Source organism: Triturus cristatus, chromosome 5_1, assembly GCF_964204655.1.
Source record: "Triturus cristatus chromosome 5_1, aTriCri1.1, whole genome shotgun sequence".
Taxonomy (NCBI): Eukaryota; Metazoa; Chordata; class Amphibia; order Caudata; family Salamandridae; genus Triturus; species Triturus cristatus.
In genome coordinates, this window is record NC_140587.1 from 769,906,220 (window position 1) to 769,924,642 (window position 18,423).

Here is an 18,423-nt window from a genome sequence, read left to right on the forward strand (position 1 = left end):
ATGATAATGATGATGACATATTACAGGTCCAGTTCCCTCTGTAAAACAAGGCCTATTTATCACCCTCCAAAAAAGGGCACTACCTCTAAGCTCCCAAGCCTGGCCTAACTCCTCCCAAGCATTTTCCCGCAAGATGGATTCATGTTTAGCGAAGTCCTGTTTGTACGCCAACCGACAAGAGGCAACCAAGTCTCTATTTCTTGGAACCTGCTTAAGAGTCCCCTTCAGACAATGAAGGTCCTTGAACAATCACGAACAAACCTTTGGGATCCTGTGAGCGAGCGCTTGTCACAGGAACTGTCAATAATGCTAGGGCTTTCTGAGCAATATCTGCAGATGCTGACAGAACAGACCTATCTGTGGCACCTGGGTTCAAACAAGTGGCTAACTCCTTCTTGCAGCTTGAAAAAAGGAATGCCTTGAACTGCAAGGGCTCTACCTGAGACTATTTGTGTCTCCTGCTTTGATCAACAAGGGAGAGCCCCTTTTGCGTCTCACCCTATGGCCCAGTGGCATTTGCTCGATCAATGACTAAGGACAGGAGGTTGTAATAACTGAAAGGGCTATGGATGATATCAAAATTAGAAACAAGTAAAAACAATGGAGCTGAAACAAATATAAAATATGTAATGTACACATAACCCTTAGCTTTGAATGTTGGAAAGATAAGTAGATTGGGGGAGCTAACTAACTTTGCAATTGCAAAAACAAGGTTGTAAGTACCTAAAATGGAGTTAGGCTCCCAACCCTCTTTAGTGTGAACCATATGAAGTCCCTCGTCCAATGTACATTTGGGCTTAATCGAGGCTGGCACGAACGGGCAATCACATAAGTGACAACTAAAATCCCCAGCTAATATTATCATCTCACTTCCAAGACTGTACTCCAACAAAGAATGAATGCCAGAGCCTAAACAATGGAAACTAGTGACCCCACCTCAACCTACCCTTGCATTGTAATAATTAACCAAAACTAAGAGGGTTAAGCCAGGAATGGATGTCTTCAGCCCCTGTAACATGTGCACGTCCCAATCCAAATCCTTTACATATCCACATAGTTCCACTGCATCAAAAGTTATTAAGCCAACACTAGCCCTCCCTGCTGCCAAAGGCACAGTGAGGGAAAAATAGGTCGGATATCCTTCTAAAAATTAGGTGTTTTTCTCCTCCCAGGATTCCTGAAGGCAGATGATCTGGTAAGACTTAACAAACTGCACCCAATTCAGGTCATTAAACTTGGCAGATAACCCCACAATATTCTGGGATAACAACTTCAGGTCGCTCGAGTTACTAACCAAGTTGACCTCCGGGTGAGATATAGGCATGGGAGGTAGCGGAGTTGTGACTGGGATACTTAGTCAGTAGCATGACTCAAGGTCACTTAGAGGGTCAAATCTGTTCAATAAACCAAGGGTTGGGGGCATCAGCCGGGCCAAGGGCAAACTAGCCTGGGGATCTTGCCCAGTCACATATGGCGCCCCAAAGAATGACATTCCTTATTGGGCTTAAAGAAATAACCTAAAGGGAGATCTTGGATACAAGTTGGTCTGGAAGACCTAGGGAAGCTCACATTGGCCAGGACATGTTCAGCAATGATAGGTTTGTTAAAGTTTACCACCACACAATCCCCTGTCAATATTTTAATATCCAGGCCTATCCAGCTAACCCTTTACGCCATATTAATTGAATTAAAAATCTCCATGCCAATGTTGGAGTGCAGGTTAAACCAGTGAAGCAGTTTATTTGATTAACTCATCAAAAAATTCAGGTACAGGATTGGTCCATGGGGGAACATACCCTAAAACCACCACAAATTGAGTCACTTCTGGGGGCAGGTTAATTATCACTCCTGCTTTGGGGGGGGAGGGGTACGGGCCGCAACATGGGGGCTATGCATGCCTCTAGAGGCTTTTTAACCCTGGGGAACTGAAGGGACATCTACTGAGATCCTGATTGGCTTAGGGGCTTGACCTGGGAAATCTGCATCGTTAAGCATCACACTGGGGCCACCTAGTGGGGCTGGATCAGAAGGGTTGGTCATAGCTGGTGGGGTGTCCTGTCCAAGTTGAGGAACTGCCACCCTATTCACCTGATCCAGGATTAACGAAACTCAAGATTAAATCCGGGTTAGCCTAGACAGGATGGGGTCTAATTTGGCATTGAAGACCATTAGAAGGGGCTAGCTGCAGGGGATAGCATGACAATAGTTTGGTTTGAGTCCCCAAGCTAAAAAAATGCTCTTTTGGTTAGGCGCTACCACACGTCTCTTTTGCTGATGCCTAGGGCTGACAATGGAGATTAGGAGTGTGGGTTCCTGGTTTTAATCCTCAGACCCCCCCACTAAAAGGCGAAGCTGTAACCCCCAGGGAACCACCTAGAGCTCCCTCCAACCCTCTGGTGTTGCTCCACTACCATAGTGGGAGCATCAGAACAGCAGGGGGAACAGGACAGGGAAAGGGCGAGGGAAATCCGTCCCTTGTTAAACAGAGCCTACTCTCTGCCAGCTCAATCTCCTTAGAAATAGCTCCAACAGCTGGAGTCAGGAAGCCCTCAATGGTAGAGACTCGCGGAGTGACATGCAGTGACGAGGCAATAGCAGCAGGTGCTTTTCTCTTCCCCATGATCACAGCGATCAAAGCACAATGCTGTGGTGAGGGAGAGACCAGTATGCTGAACTTAGAAGCAATGCACTATTGAGTGCTAAATACAAATGAAATGCAAAAAAACAAAGAACACCCCCCACCTCACCGATAACACCATACAAACATGTGCTGAACTTTTAAAGTCAAAATGAAAAGCCCCCAACAGAAAAATGCCTTCACATTCAGGAATATGTCACAGCTGTTCCACACCAAGTCCCAGGAGAGGATAGTAGTTGGTATACCGCGGGGGCCATGTTGATGCCCAATCACGGTCAGTTATTGGTGTGTACATTGGTCCAATGTCATAAAAAATCCCAAGCGAAAATTGACCAGGGACAGGGAAATATACCTTTTGCTCAGTGCTCAAGTCCAAAGGAATAGAAGATAAACTTGGCGGCAATTGACAGAACAGCCCGCACGGCGGAAAGATCAGCGTCGCTTTAAGCATTGATATACTCCAACTATGAGCCAACAATAGTTTTCTACATTGCATGCCTTCAGCTTTCATTTTTTGAATTGTGAAATACAATATTTAAAGATCAGTAATATTTGTGTGTTTGACTAACCATTGCGAACAGATTCTGTTAAAAATTCACTTAGGGGCATACTTATTAAAGAGGAGCGTCACCCTTGCACCACGCAACAGGGCGCAAGAGCGATGCAACTCTTAAGTTTGATTTTTCAAGCCATGCAAGGCCACCTTGCGTGACTTGATAAATTTAGAGTAATGCAACGCAGCGCAAATCGCTTGCTTATGTTACTCTGTCCCAGGGAGGCGTTCCATGGGTGCATCGTGGGTGCTCCCACACATCCATCCATGGATTTTGATGCATTTCCAGATTCACCGTTACTGGTAGATCTGGGAATGTGCCGAAATTCTACACCTCCCCAGTTGAGGCGTAACAAGGAGAAATATTCTTATTTCACATTGTTACTTCTGAGGCACTCATAGAAAGAGGAACATTCCTCAAGGATTGTTTTTTTTTGCAAGAAGTTGTCCTTTCCTGCAGAAAAACAATACTGCTTACAACGCAGGCACCCTTGCACTGCACCATGGTGCAAAGTTGCCTGCGTTGCCACCAGGCAACACATTGTGTGCCAGCGCTGGGAAATGACATGAATGCACTGTATATTGTTAAGTACAACATATTCCTGCCCTTTCCCTATCACGCAGCGCGGTGACTTGCTGCCCTGAAAGATTTGTTGATAAATATTCCCCTTGGTGTGTGCTTTTTGCAGATGACATTGGAGGGTTCCATGCCAAGTACAGCAAATCTGCATAGCAAGGCTGGTGCTCTGCCTCCTCTGAAATGATAACATTGTCCAAAGCCCTGCTGAGATGTAGGCCATGAATATTACAGGTAGAATATCGAAGGGACAGTACACAGTGACAAGAATATTGAGGGCCAAAATACTGAAAGGTACGTTGGTATAGATTTTCTATACGTAACTCCACATATACGTACCTTGGTGATATATGTATCTTCACGGTACGTAGATGAAGAGTTAAGAATCCTTACCTCCCTCTGTTCACTTGCCATTTTGATATTTTGCCCTTCGGTATTCTTGTAACAATATTCTGTCCCATCGATATTCTGTCTACGGTATTCTGTGGTACAATGCCCTGCTGAGAAAATGCTCTTTGAACATATGGCATTCCTGCTGAGAACTGGTGTGCTCAATTCATGCTGGTTAGAAATGTTGGAAAGTAAGGTTAACTTTGCTCAAGTCCCACCCTTCACCACCATGCTCCGCCTCACCCTTGTGCATGATGTTTAGATCTCGGGGTACATTTGTCAGTCCCAGGACTGGTCATGTGGCAAGATACAACACAGCAGTAACAGTACCTCTGGGTATGCACCCGTCCATGTGTGGTGATACAGCGGACTTGCGGCTTCGCGTATTCAATCGAGAACTCTTCAGCAGGAATAAGACAAGCTTTGTGCTGGAAAACAAATGCAAATTTGAGAGAGATGTCAGGAATGCAAGTACATTGATCATAAATATGGTTGAATAGCATGATAGTAATTCTTGAGCAGCTACCAACTTCCCGAAAGATAAGTTTATCCTTGGAAATGGGTGATTTGACTCATGGATACTTTTGATATGTGTGACAAGTACAGACTGGGATCCATACAAATCGGTACTACTGTGGAGCCCAATGAAATGCACAGTGCTTATTTGTTGAGCTATTGTGGCATCGCGGTCGAACAGTCAAGCATTACTCTTAAAGTGTTGCAGGCTTATTAAGTTCCATAGAGTTAGCATATTAACAAAATACAATAATTATTATATCCTGTCAGGTATTTTATAAAAATACTGCCATTCACCTCAAGTGTCAATCATTCAGTCAGAGATGATAGCTAACAGGAAAATATGTATCCAGTCGCGGCTGCTGCCAATATGCAGTGGCAGGCGGCAGAGCAGTGGGGGTTTGAATTGAAAATTAAAATAAAAAACTTACCTGATCCAGCGGCCGCCTTGCGCTTTGGTGTTCCTCCATTCTCCTGCTGCTGCAGGCAGTCCCTGGGACAGACTCCCTATCCAATACAGATGCTGCTCTCATACTATGAGAGCAGCGCCGAGACTGGCCTGAGCAGGCTGGTTTGACGCTCGACTCAGGCACAGGTAGTCTGTGCCGTTTTTTCACCTGCTGGGTTAGAGAAATCTAAGTGTGCATGTCTGTTTGGCCAGCCTAAGACAGCGGCCAAACAGACATGCACACTTAGAAGTGCACATAGCACTCCATTCCTCCTCCCTCCCATGGCCCGGCCCCCCCCTACACACGCTAGTGTCAGCAAGCAGCTGAAAAATAAAACAATAATAAAATATTGTTTTATTTTTCAGCTACTGGCTCTCAGCCAGTGGGGCGACGATCCTCCGCCATTGCGGAGGAGCCACTGCTGTATGTATCTATCTGCTATGGCAGCAACCTTAGCTGGCTTTGGCAGAGACAGCTCAGTTCTAAATGTGCATTTTCTGTTTGGCACAGGAGAAGAACTGCACATTCGTGCTTTACTCGTGCAACCACAGCTGTGCATGCCTGGTTGGCGTGAGCAGTCAGAAAGGAGTCTGTCAGTCTCACTTGATGCAGATGGCATACTTCATCTGCAGTTAGTTCCTGTGCAACTCAACAGTAGTGATCTTTGATGCAGGGCAGCATGTAATATGGGGAAATACTACTGTGGGGCGGTTTCCACACAAGCATCAGTGAGTGTGAGAAGGGCCTTGGCAAGCATTCCATAAAACCAATAGGTCATTCACATTCTCTCCAGAAGATATTTTTTTAAGCACAATATAAGATAATAGTATGCTTCCTTGGGAAACTGCGCTACTTGGCACTGCCAACCACACCAGCCTGGAAAGGCCATCTCTGGCACAACCAGAAGCAGTGGAATTGGCTAGCAGTCAGTCAGACCTGTCCAGCATCTGATCTCTTGTAGTCACAGAGTCTCGAGATGGGTGTATTTATGCCCCCGTGTAAGCAGTTATAAAAATGAGGTCCCAGGACGAACAGATAAAAAATATCTGGTCTGTCACTGCGTTATATTAAAATCTGAGGGGCAGATTTACAAGAACTGATGCATCTCTGCATGTCAGCAGGGATGTGTCAGTTTATTTGCGTCACGTAAAAAAACTCTTGCGCCACCATGGATGCGTTGCATTTACAATGTGGCGCACCGTGGAGCAAGGATTGACAGATGCATGACGCATCTATTGGCGGAAAGGCAACGCAATGCTGGAGTCGTGTCACAAGCAAGACGCAACTCCAGCAATGCTTCGGAATGCCTATTTCTGTTATGCTGTGTCACTCCTTACGCCTACTTCAAGAAGGCGTAAGGTTTTGATGCAGTGGCGTCGTAAAAGTGACTCCGTGAAATCTTGTAGATTTCACTGTGTTACTTTTACGAGGCTTTCTTGCGTCGGAACGCCTACCCTGCATACATTATACCGGATGCAGGGCTTTACAACGTGACACATCTCCATAGATGGGTCATGTTGTAAATGTGTCGCAGCGTGGCATTATTTACGACGCCACTGCGTCAAAAAAGTGACACAACGGCGGCGTAAAAGTGTCGCAAGGGGCTTGTAAATCTGCCCCTGAGTGAGCACCTGTTCAAGTGATCACTGCCTTCGAATTCAATGAACCCAATACCCAAAGTGTTTCTATGCACAGTTGTGTCCTACTTCTGTTTGCAATGTGAAGTTCATCTGAATAACGAAGCACTTTCGGCGAATGATTGCACCTTACTCCAGGCTTAGATGTGACTTATACATGTATTTCAACAAGTACGACATATGTATTCATGGACAAAGGCTTAGTGCACCCAGGAAGTGCTTTGTGAATCAGGCCTGCATGTTCAAGTTAGGGTCATATATATCTAAGGCAAATTCAGGTGATGTGATGATACCAGGAGGCCAGGCCTAACGAGGCTGGCCACTGTGCCCACACTGAAATGTTCCTATTATGAGCTAATCCCCTTGGAAGTTGGAATAAACAAAGGACTTGTTTTATCCTTTACAATTCCCGCACGGTATTTCCTTTTCTGTGAGGATTGTGTTCCCCATTTACCGCTTGTGGTGTGCAGGGGAGAATGTGGCCTGGCAGGGGTAAGCATTACATACTCCTCTATACCGAGGGGGGGGGAGGGGGGGGGCCGAGTTTGGGACTCATTTTAGGGTGACCAGAATTTTAAAAGCCAAAAACTGGGGCCCTAGGCTGCAAATGCAGTCCCAATCCTAAACCTAAAGTGATTTTACCAGCCTGATTTTCTGGTCAGTATAAACGGCTCCGGTGTTCCCAGCAACACAAAAGCATTTATAATTTGTCCGAGTTGTAGTCCACCCTTGGATACTGCTCTAATCAGGGTCAGTCGTGGAACGCGCAACTACCTCCCAAAGCACACATTTCATGAATCGAGCCCATTGCAAGCATTGTTTTAATGCACATGCCCAATAGAGGGAGCCAGAGGTTAAGGTATGTGTGCGAATAGTGTTTACGGGGCTCCAGCAGCTGAAAAGGGAGCGGCTATATTTCTCTCTGATTCTTATATAGGACTATGTCTACTAGTCCTGAGACACTTTGGCATGAAAGCCAATGGGCACTTTTGTTATTGAGGACATGAAATCTAAACATACTGAGTCTGCACTCAAGTCTTAATTCTGATTTGAAAAGGTCAGTAAAGAGGAATTAAATTACCTTCTATCTGCTTTTAAAGCAATTTACCTGTCTGACTGAAGATGACTAAAAGGTACTCATTTAAAAGAAAATGACGAGATGTAATGTGCGCTGTCTGTTTTCTAGAAGAAGGAAGCTGGGGGAGATCTATAGACTAGAGTTGATAATGTGGCGAATTGTATCTCAAGCTGTAAAAAATAGACACAATAAAGCTATAAATGATACTCACACCCTCTCCAGACATTCACATAATCAGAGGTATGGTGGGCGAGCCAACAAATTAGCAGGGAGTCCAAGCCAGAGCTGAACTAAGGGCCAGATGTACGAACTTTCCATTTTGCGAATCTCTAATTGCGATTTTTGTTTTGTTTTTGTGTCGCTCCACATCACCGGACACCTGAGAGACCTTCACTGGCTCCCCGTCAACAAAAGAATCACCTTCCGCCTCCTCACCCACGCACACAAAGCCCTACACGACCAAGGCCCGAGCTACCTCAACAGCCGGATCAACTTCTACGCTCCCAAACGCCACCTCCGATCAGCCAACCACGCCCTCGCCGCCGTCCCCCGCATCCGAAGAGCGACTACAGGAGGAAGGTCCTTCTCCTACCTGGCCGCCAAGACCTGGAACTCCCTCCCGACCGACCTGCGCCTGACCCAAGACCACCTCTCCTTCAGGAAGAAGCTGAAGACCTGGCTGTTCGAGCAGTAGCGGCACCCCCCCCCCCAGCGCCTTGAGACCCTACGGGTATGTAGCGCGCTCTATAAGTGTCACTGATTGATTGATTGACTCGCAATTAGAGACTCGCACAATGAAATGGACTAATGTGTCTCAAACACATTAGTGATTCCCAAATGGGTCGCAAGGGACCTTCCTCATCAATATTCATGAGGCAGGTCGCAATTTGCGACCCATTGGGTCTAGGCAATAACACAGGGATGGTGGCCTGCTGGGGACAGCAGACCAAAATATCTGTGTTTTCTTTTTAAATAAAGCTTAAAATGTTGCCAAACGCAGCCCGTTTTCCTTAAAAACAAAACCAGGATAAGTTTCAATAAAAAGAATGAAAAGGTTTTTTTTTCATTTTATATGGGCAGGCAGTGGTCTGTACGACCAATGCCTGCTCTGAAAAAATGCCCCCGCCCCAAGGGACCCCTTCCCGTTTGCGAATGACTTTTGGTGGTAACTGAAAATGGTTTGCGAATGCATTGCTGGTCGCAAAACATTCCTATATACCAGTGCGACTCGCTATTAGGAAGGGATGCCCTTAACATGCCCCTTCCTAAAAGTGACTTGCAAACCTTATTTTGCGAGGCGGTAATAGGTCACTGACTCGCAAAATAGGGTTGGTACATGCCAAAAAACATTTTCCTGGTCGCTAACAGCAACCAGTAAAATTATTCATACATCTGGCCCCAAGGCTCTGGCTTGGATCTTAGAGCTCGTGCATGAGCCGAGCCCTGAAAATGTTTATGTAAATCATACAAAAAACAAGTAAAGTATAATAAAATATGAGTCGCTCCAAAAGGTAAAAAAGTATATATTTTTTTAATATTGGGAAGCTTTGACATTAATACTTCATATTATAGCACTGTTCTGAGTACTTATTCAAAGTGATAGTTTTCAAACATGAACTAAGAACCATTCCTGCCCACGTCCACACACTGCCTCCATGCCATTAAAGAACCAAAAGGCAAGACAGTTGTCGTGTGAACCCCACATGTGGTCTAGAATAATATTGATCAACATTATAGTCTATTAAGTCAAACACAATGGGTTTTGTATAGCTGATATTCTGAAATCACGCATTTTGAATGTGAAGGCAGGCAGTTGTCCGTGGGACCACTGCCTGCTCTTAAATTTTTTTTTGCTTACATTCACAGAGGGGAAGGAGTACCCTGGGGACCTGATTCTGTTTGCAACTGGCTTACCGCCTACTTTAAGTAGGTGGTAACTGTGAGTCGCAAAACAATCGTACATACCAGTACGACTCCCTATTAGGAAGGGACACCTCTTGGCACGCCACTTCCTAATAGCGACTTGCAAACCCTATTTTGTGGGTCGGTAATAGGTTACCAACTCAAAAAATAGTGTTTGCACATACCACAACCCTTTTAGCAGTTGCAAATGGGCCGAGTTTCCGTTTGCTACAGCTAAAAAGGGTTGTATATCTGGCCCAAAATATTTGCCTAAGATCACGCAATATAAGCAAAGAAGCCATGATTTTGCCAGGTTCTCTGGTTTCCACTACACTATTTACCAATTTGTCTCTACTTTTTATGCAATTGCTTTGTTTTTACCTCTTTGTAGATTTTTCTGCAGTTTTTATAGTGCACATTTGACCCGAGGGTATTGGAGCACTTTGCTTGAGCACACTTTACCTGAGCAAATACAAACAGCATAAGAGAGGAATGTGTGCTTGGAATGATGAAATAAAAAAAGAATGAAGGACAGACAGTTGATGAAGATGTAAATCACATGCCATTTAGGAGTCCGTAACCTACCTAACATAAACAATATGGCACTTACATCAAACCGAAAGATCAAGTGACCAACCGTGAAACACTGCACCTTTTAAAACATGCAGGTTAAATTGCACAAGCTATGAATTGAGCTGATGATATCATATGATACCTAACTGAAAGCATGAACAGAGCAGTAACAAAACAGTAACCAGTAAGCTTCTAAACCAGCAGAAAACAATGAAAATAAACCTCTGCACCGATTCACATATAAGAATTGCACGCAGAACAATTGTAAAGACAGAATATGACATCTGACTTAAAAATCAGTGGACAAAAGCGAGAGGGGGAGGAGGGGTACATCTAGATTGGCATTTGCTGATTGATGCTATGCAGATAGAGCCCTGCAGAGGGCAACAGTGGGCATTGTGTACATTTACTTGGCACCTACTACGTGTGAAGTCACCAAGACTCTGAAAGCACAAGGGGCATGTAGTGTCGCGGCCTGTGATGATACATGGTCCTCGTGGTCATAAGGCACCTTATTTGCTAAGGGCTATGCCAATGACGACACGGACACTGGTATAATGATATATTGGGTGACCTGCTTCAGAAAACCATTCCCCGGGACTCCCAGACCACGCCTAGCAGTTCCCACTCTTTATTATCTTACACTACGTGACCCTGGGGTCTATTCCAACTTCCCTAGGCAGCGAGGGGTATACATACAGACAACCCTCCATATGAAACAGTGTGTGGTCCGATGCTCCAGTTACATCACTGGAGCAACACTACATTACTCCCCAAAAAGAACAAAATAAAAGCTACAAACATGATATGATCCCACGGATAGTAACAAGTCCGTAGAAAATGCAGGCCTAACAAAACACTTTGCACGATCCTAGAGTGGTACTATCTCCCAAAGACTTGACCAACCCGCTAGATCAAGGAATAGGACACAGTTGAGAAATAATACTGACCGTAGTCTCGACCATGCGCGTGTTCATACTTATCTACATTATAACATGGTCCCTCAGCCTCCTTGACGGTGCGGGGTTTCCTCTTAGGGTGTATCTGGTGTGAGTGGCACGGCTTTCTTGCAGCTCAAGGGAGTCCATGACATCACTTGGTTCACTGTCCTGTTCCTGTCAGGCTGACCTTGGAATGACATCGCTGGACTCTGGTGTGAGTGAAACCAGGCTTCCGGATTCAGACGTCATGTGGTTCAGTGCCATCTAGGTCTTCAGAGGCCCTGGTGTCATGGTGAAACATCTTGAAAGCAACCATTCCGAGTGATTTCTTCAGTCCCCCGATGAGCTGTAATCTTCGTGCTAGTCACTCGAATGATGGACCACGGGCACATCTCGAAGGCCAGCCTGAACTTGCTCCCCGGGAAATGATCTTTGATGAGGGCAGAGTCTCCAACTGCAAAATTGAGGAGCTTTGCATGCCGGTGGTGACTGGCTTTCTCATTTGTTCTTTGGTGTCTCTCCTGTACTCGGGGGTTGTCAATGGAGGAAGGTGTCCACGCACTGTAATGGGGAATTGTGTCTCTGAACACTCTACCCATGGAGAGGTGTCCAGGAGCTCGTCCTGTTGTGGAGTATGGGGTTGGACAGTAGTCTTGCAGAAAAGAGTAAATGGCGAGGTCAGGAGCTTGTTGACTGTCAGAGGCAATCTGGATCACCTTATTTAATGGCCCCACATATCTTTACACCTCACCATTCGCTACATTGTTGTAGTGCGCACAACGCAAACAAGGAAATGTGTTGATTTTAGCACTCAATTTTGTATGTCTATTTTTGATTTAGAAAAACAGATGATCAAACCACAGATATGAGATTCAGGGAAATTTGGAGAACAAAAAGTCTAGGTTTTGACACTGAAATGTAGTTTTTCATCCATTCGGTGAATGAGTCAATGATTACATACAATCTTACGGCCTGTATGCCTGGTTGTTGTATATTTCATAATGTAGATTTACTTTTCTTTAAATGATTTATCCTGTGGATTCAAGTCTGCTGACACTGTCCAGAGTTGACCTGCTCTTATCTATATGGGATACCCTAGTGCTTCGAAATTACTCAACACTTCAAGCTTGGATGATTCATAATCACTAGATTCTGAAGTAACCCTCTCAATACTCATATGGTAGGTATTTTTTCAGAGACACTGGATGACAGTTGCTATTAATGAAGATATCTTGGCAATTAACTGAAACATTACTAATTGCCAAGACAAGTTCTTATAGAGGATGTTTCTGATTCAGTAAATAAACATGTTTGCATCAAAGACTTTCATATCTCCTTCCCAGATCAAAAAGATATTGTCTATGGATGGCACAATGAACAATCAAGCCATTTGTCTGAGCCAAGGAAGTTTCCTATTTCAAATTACACATAAATATATTTGCCTGAGATAAGGTGCAAAGGACCACATAGAAGTACTAGATGCTTGAAGTAAAAAAAAATATTGACATACCTAGAAGATATATATTATGGTATGTAGATTTGGAGTTAAGAAATCAATTTATATCAAAATAGGATGATAGGTTTTGTGACATATATCCCAGCTTCTTGAGAAAACCCATATTTAAAGTAACAAACTGTCCTAATATGCTGATAGTTTGAGTGCAGTCATGATCAAGAGTTCATTACAGTGTAACACGCACAGTGATAGGTTGAGCGGACGTGATGGGTTTTCAGATCTCTCTAGAACTTAAGGATATCATCTTGAGTTATAAGTGTGCAGGGAGGGGGGGTCTAGAAGCAATGTGCCCCTGAATAATGTTAACAGAACTGGTTGGGTGGCACGATATGTGGCCCAGGTCTACGAATAAATAACAATATAATTATGTATTTTTTGCATTCTTCTTTTAAGGATTTCAAAAAGCCCAGAAGTGAAAACAAATTTGAACAAAACTACCTCGCCTAAGCTTGGTTTCCATAGCAAATTTGGGGGCATATTTACAAAGAAATGACGCAGCGCGTTGCTGCAAGCAATTTAGCAGCAGTGTGTCATTTAAAAAATGCAGGGATCCGTAATACTCACAAGAACATGGCGCACCCCTGTGATTTCCTTTGCGTCGGTGCTACAAAAGCTGCCTAGCGCCACTGCAGACACCCATGCTACATGGTGTAAGGGTGCTGCGTTGCAGGGATGATTGTTTATGTGCAGGAAGAGACACTTTCCTGCACATAAACAATAATTAAAGGCGATTTCCTCCTTCTATGTGTGCTGCAGAATGCAACACACATAGAAAGAGCAAAAAACAAGGAGATATAAAAGCATTTCTCCTCATGGCATCACTCTAACACCTGCTTTTCAATGGTGTTAGCTTTTGGCGCTGCCTCAGGTTTACAGATACTTGCACATCTGGGACAGCGTCAAAAAGCAATGGGTTTTGCGGTGGAACACCCACAGCAACACCCATTGCTCACCCCTTTCACACGGATACCTGCGTCAAAGGATTGATATATACAAAGCGGCTTTAACCCCTTCCCTGCTCATGACGGAACCACTCCGTCATGAGCCACGGTTGCGCTGTGCTCATGACGGAGTGGTTCCGTCATGCTGCGGCCGTTGGCCGCCGCTCCGCCCACGCGGCGCTAATTCCCCACCTGTGCGGGCGATTAGCGCAGTGGGCGGAGACGTGACGGAACCACTCCGTCATGAGCACAGCTCAACCGTGGCTCGTGACGGAGCGGTTCCGTCACAAGCACAGCGCCACCGCGCTGCCCCCAACCCCCCCCCCAGCGCCGCGGCGGAATTCCTGCCGCGGCGAAGGGGTTAAGGCACGCAGAGTGGCTTAGGGCTGCTTTGTAAATACTTTTTCTGATGTGCCGGTGGCACAATGCCCTTGTAAATATGCCCCTTGGTCTTTCTCCATGTAAGCTTTTCAAAAAAGCCTCTATGGGAGTTTGAAATGAAAGACAGCTATTAGGGCCTTCAACCTTTTATACAGAACCCCATTAACCAATCTTTATCAACTTTGCCAGAGAACATTCAAGTGGACACATATTTTTCTTGCGACATTTTGATTCAGATTAGTGCTAAAAACGTAAAGAGTTAATAGAAAAGAAGAAAACATGCTTCCTGAGGGAGATTACAATGGAGTTGAACTTGGGGGTTTACTGTATATTTCACATATGTATAGCAAATCTGTACTTATGATTTCAGTCAAAGAGTAAATAGGAAAAGCCTTTTTTGCATAACATGGCATCAGTTTGATGAATTGGCATAAACTAAAGCTTTGTAAAAAACGAATGTGTTGGTCACTGAAAGGTTCATGTGGATAGATCAAGGGTGGGTAAAGTCATAAAAGGGGGTGTTAAAATGTGACTTCATGTTAATTTCCATATGAAGTTGTGGGATGAGCTACAGAAAAATGCTGAATGCAATGACACTAAAGATAATATGCATAGACACTGGACGTCTGTTGTATGCTTTTCCAGATTTGGTTTAAATCCGTTTAGCAGTTCTTGAGCTATTTAAAAAAAATGTCACGTCATAAAGCAGGTTTGAAGAACTAAAACGTATGCATATCTGACAGCTGGGCTCATGAATTGTCTGCAAACTTTGGATTTACCTAACTTCAAATGTTATAAGAAGCCGATTTGTCAGAGGAGTTGTTTTTTTCTATGTATAATGTGGTTTTCATAAACCTCAAAAAAGTTCATGAAAACCTGATTGTCTGTCTAGCCTGAATAAGGTACTACAGCTGCCATTCCATGAAATGGGTACACAAACCACATGACATAGAGAATAATTACAGGGGAAATGTTTGGATATGAGAAACTCATTTTAACTCTGAGGGTGGGGTGAGTAGGTGGGTCTGGGGGCATCCCAGGAGAGTGGAAAATGACACAAAATAAAAATAACGCCCACACAAAGTGCAGGAAACTAGGGGGATCCTGCCAGCTCCCAGTTCCCGCAGCTATTTACCTGGTAAATATGCTGGAATTGTTCTGGTGTCATTTTCCGGCAAAGGGACACAATTCCGTAATGCCTGCACGTTGTCTTAGCTTCTTTCAGAGCAGCAATCTGCAGGGGCCAGGGGGCTTTCATTTTTTTCACTTCCAGTCGGACCCAAAACAAAGGCCTGAATTAAAAGTTCGCCAGCCAGACTTTTGTTCAAGTATCACCAAGCTGGGAGCCATCTGGAGCCTAACACCTAGATACCAAGCCAATGGAAGGAAACGGAGACTCACAGCTTATCACTTCACGAGCACTTTAGAGAAACCATGACTTGGTGACAGGTTTTTGACTTTGTTGAACGCCCCATGTAAGAAATGTGCATGAACTCTGAGAATGCAAGATTTATCTTTGCGTATGAGTAATTACACAAATAGTGATTTAAATTGCACCTACTAATTTATTTTTATTTAATTCTTTTATAGCCCTGCTCATCCCAGTGTAGGGTGACAGGTCTTTACATCAAGCACCGAGACACAATAAATCATTTAAGTGTTAAAATGAGGTTTACAAAGTGTACGAATCGGATGTCGTCCAAACTTGTAGATATTATAATCACCTCAAAATTACTAGACACACAAAACTCTCAGCAGCAGGTGTCTACACACTGTAAGATATTTAAAAATGCAGCCTCTTTGTGACTAGTTAAGTAGTTAAGTTGGTGTAAGGTTTGTAGAACGCAAAAAGAAAACCACCATTTCGTGGCACACTGAAAACGATCACAACAAGTAGAAGTTTTAATGTGGGTAGTGGGTCTTACGTGAATGCTATCATTTAACACATGTGACAGTTTGCTACTGCTCCATAAAGCTCTTCCATTTTGAAATGATCACAATCAAGTCATGCTAGCAGCAGTTAGCAAACTTCATTTTAAAGTTTGCAAGTCATTCACATATTAAATAACCAGTGACATACCTTATTTATGCCCAATTTGCATCTGCTATAAAGTGCACCATTTACAAAATAAAACTCCCACTGAAGAGTCTAAAGAATGTGATATCCAAAATGCACTTGAAACGTAAGTATTCATGCTAATTCCGGCATCCTAGGATGCCAGAGTTTGCATTCACATGTACTGCTACATACGGTACTTCAAGGCATATGAAGAGTTTGCGGGGCTACGATCCATTCTTGTAAGTCAGCAGAGGGACGTGCTCTACTGCTCCTATGGATTACAGTCTCCATATTTATCATTTATTTGATTTTTTATTTGAAAGGTTTTATAAAGCGCGAACATGACCCGAAAAGGGTATCAGAGCGCTGTACATCGGAAAAAAAGGATATGATTAGTCACTAAGCAAGTGAACATCCTAAATATTTGTAATGAAGCAACCACAATACAATAAGAGCGAAAATAGAGGAACATTCTGTGCAGGCGAGATCTCTGTTCCTTCGGAGAAAGCACTGAAGCTTTTACATGCTGGTGCCATGTTTAATGTGCCACACAGCCTTTATTTCAAAAACAAGCTCTCACAGCAGGAGTTTGCTATTGAAAAACAAGAAACCAAATTACCTTGACCTTCTGGTAGTTTTTGCGCAGTGTGTGAGGGTTATTTATTTGTGTTGCTGTTCTGAACCTCCAGGCTGTCCCTGGACGTTACAAACAGGAACAAATATACATTGTGATGTTATGAAGTTTGTAATTTCATAGGAACATCTCACACTTTGTGATTATCATGCAGTTAATTAATAAGCACACACTTTCAATGTCAAAATAGGATGAAATCTATGTTAATGAGCCTAATTCAAAATATCATATTAATTACATTTAACACCGGCAAGACTGCATTTCATAGACCCAGCCAGAGTGTTTGGCGAGATTGCAGCAATACTGCCAATACTTCCCACATACCATGGTGGTTCTCCAAACTAGAATAATTCTGGGGAAGGTAATAGGAAATACTGAAGCAGTCACAGGACATCAGATAGATAGATGTCCCAAGATAAATTTGTTGGGTTTACTGTCGGAGAGTATTTACCCACTACACATAAGAAATGGCAGAATCCTGGTAAATCTATTCATAGCAGCGGAACAGGAAATATTGGCATTGTGGGAGACGAGAGTGGTCACATTCCTGAAGTCTTGATGGATGAGCATGGTCCTTGCTGGTCCTGGAAATTCTTGCATATATCACCCTCTTCAGGGAGAGAACATTTATGAAGATTCGAGGCATCTTGGAGACTTAGGGCCTGATTATGAGTTTGGCAGTGTGGGAGCAGGCTGCCACGCCACCATCCCACTTCCACACTGCCAAACCTCACTGCCAGCCACCCGCCAGATTACGAGTTACCTCGCGGTCTGGTGGGTGGTCCTTTGGCGTTCCCATGGCAGTGCCTATTAAACAAGGCACCGCAATGGGATTGCCAAAGCCCGTTCCTGCATTGCATGGACTGTACAGTACATGCTGTGCAGGAAAAGGGGTGCATGCAGACAGGAGGACACACCATGTGCCTCCCTGCATTCATCCCATGGCCCTGAGGCAACAGGGGGGCCTGTAGGGCCCCCTTTGTTTCCTCACCGCCACAGTTTTCATGGCAGCCTCACTGCCATGAAAAGTGTGGCAGTGAGGAAACACCAAATATGCTTGGCGTGAAGCATACTGGAGCCTCTGACTGCCGTGCCACCGCCAGGGATCGCGGATCCCTGGTGGTTGCGGTGATCCTATGGCGGTCCAAACACCATTGTTGTAATGTTGCAGTCGGACTGCCAGTGCAGAGGTTCCCGACGGCCACTGCACCCCCACCGTGAGTTTGGTGGTACGATGGACTGCCAAACTCGTAATTAGGCCCTTACTCTTTAAAGACTTTAGGGAGCTCAAACACCCAATGTGACTATGGGTTTTTGAAACAACTCATGAAAGTGAGGTAACTAATAGTCAATAAAAAGGGAGTTCCCCATGAGGAGAGACAAGGTTAAACTGAGGAGAAGATACATTGGTGGATGAGTCTGAGGATTGCCAGTGGGGTGGGTGGAGAATGGGGGGCGGGATGTGTTTGTCTCCCTATCTATAAATTCAATTTTTTTGCCTAGCTGTCATGAAATGGCTGAGGCTGAGTCTTTCAAGCTTATGAATAACGTATTACAATCAATAAAAATGAATTAAACACTAAATATATGTTATGTACTTCCATCTATGCAACCATGGCTGGAACAACTTATCTATCT

The 18,423-nt window shown here is 44.2% G+C and overlaps 1 protein-coding gene across 1 annotated transcript in view; it reads right to left on the reverse strand.

Moving 5' to 3' along the window:
• Window positions 1-18,423, reverse strand: part of LAMA3 (laminin subunit alpha 3) — an 881,606-nt gene that overhangs the window by 363,731 nt on the left and 499,452 nt on the right. Inside the window, exon 32 of the mRNA XM_085605753.1 lies at window positions 4,489-4,586. Coding sequence (XP_085461879.1) covers window positions 4,489-4,586 — 98 coding nt within the window. The remainder of the gene's footprint in view (window positions 1-4,488; window positions 4,587-18,423) is intronic.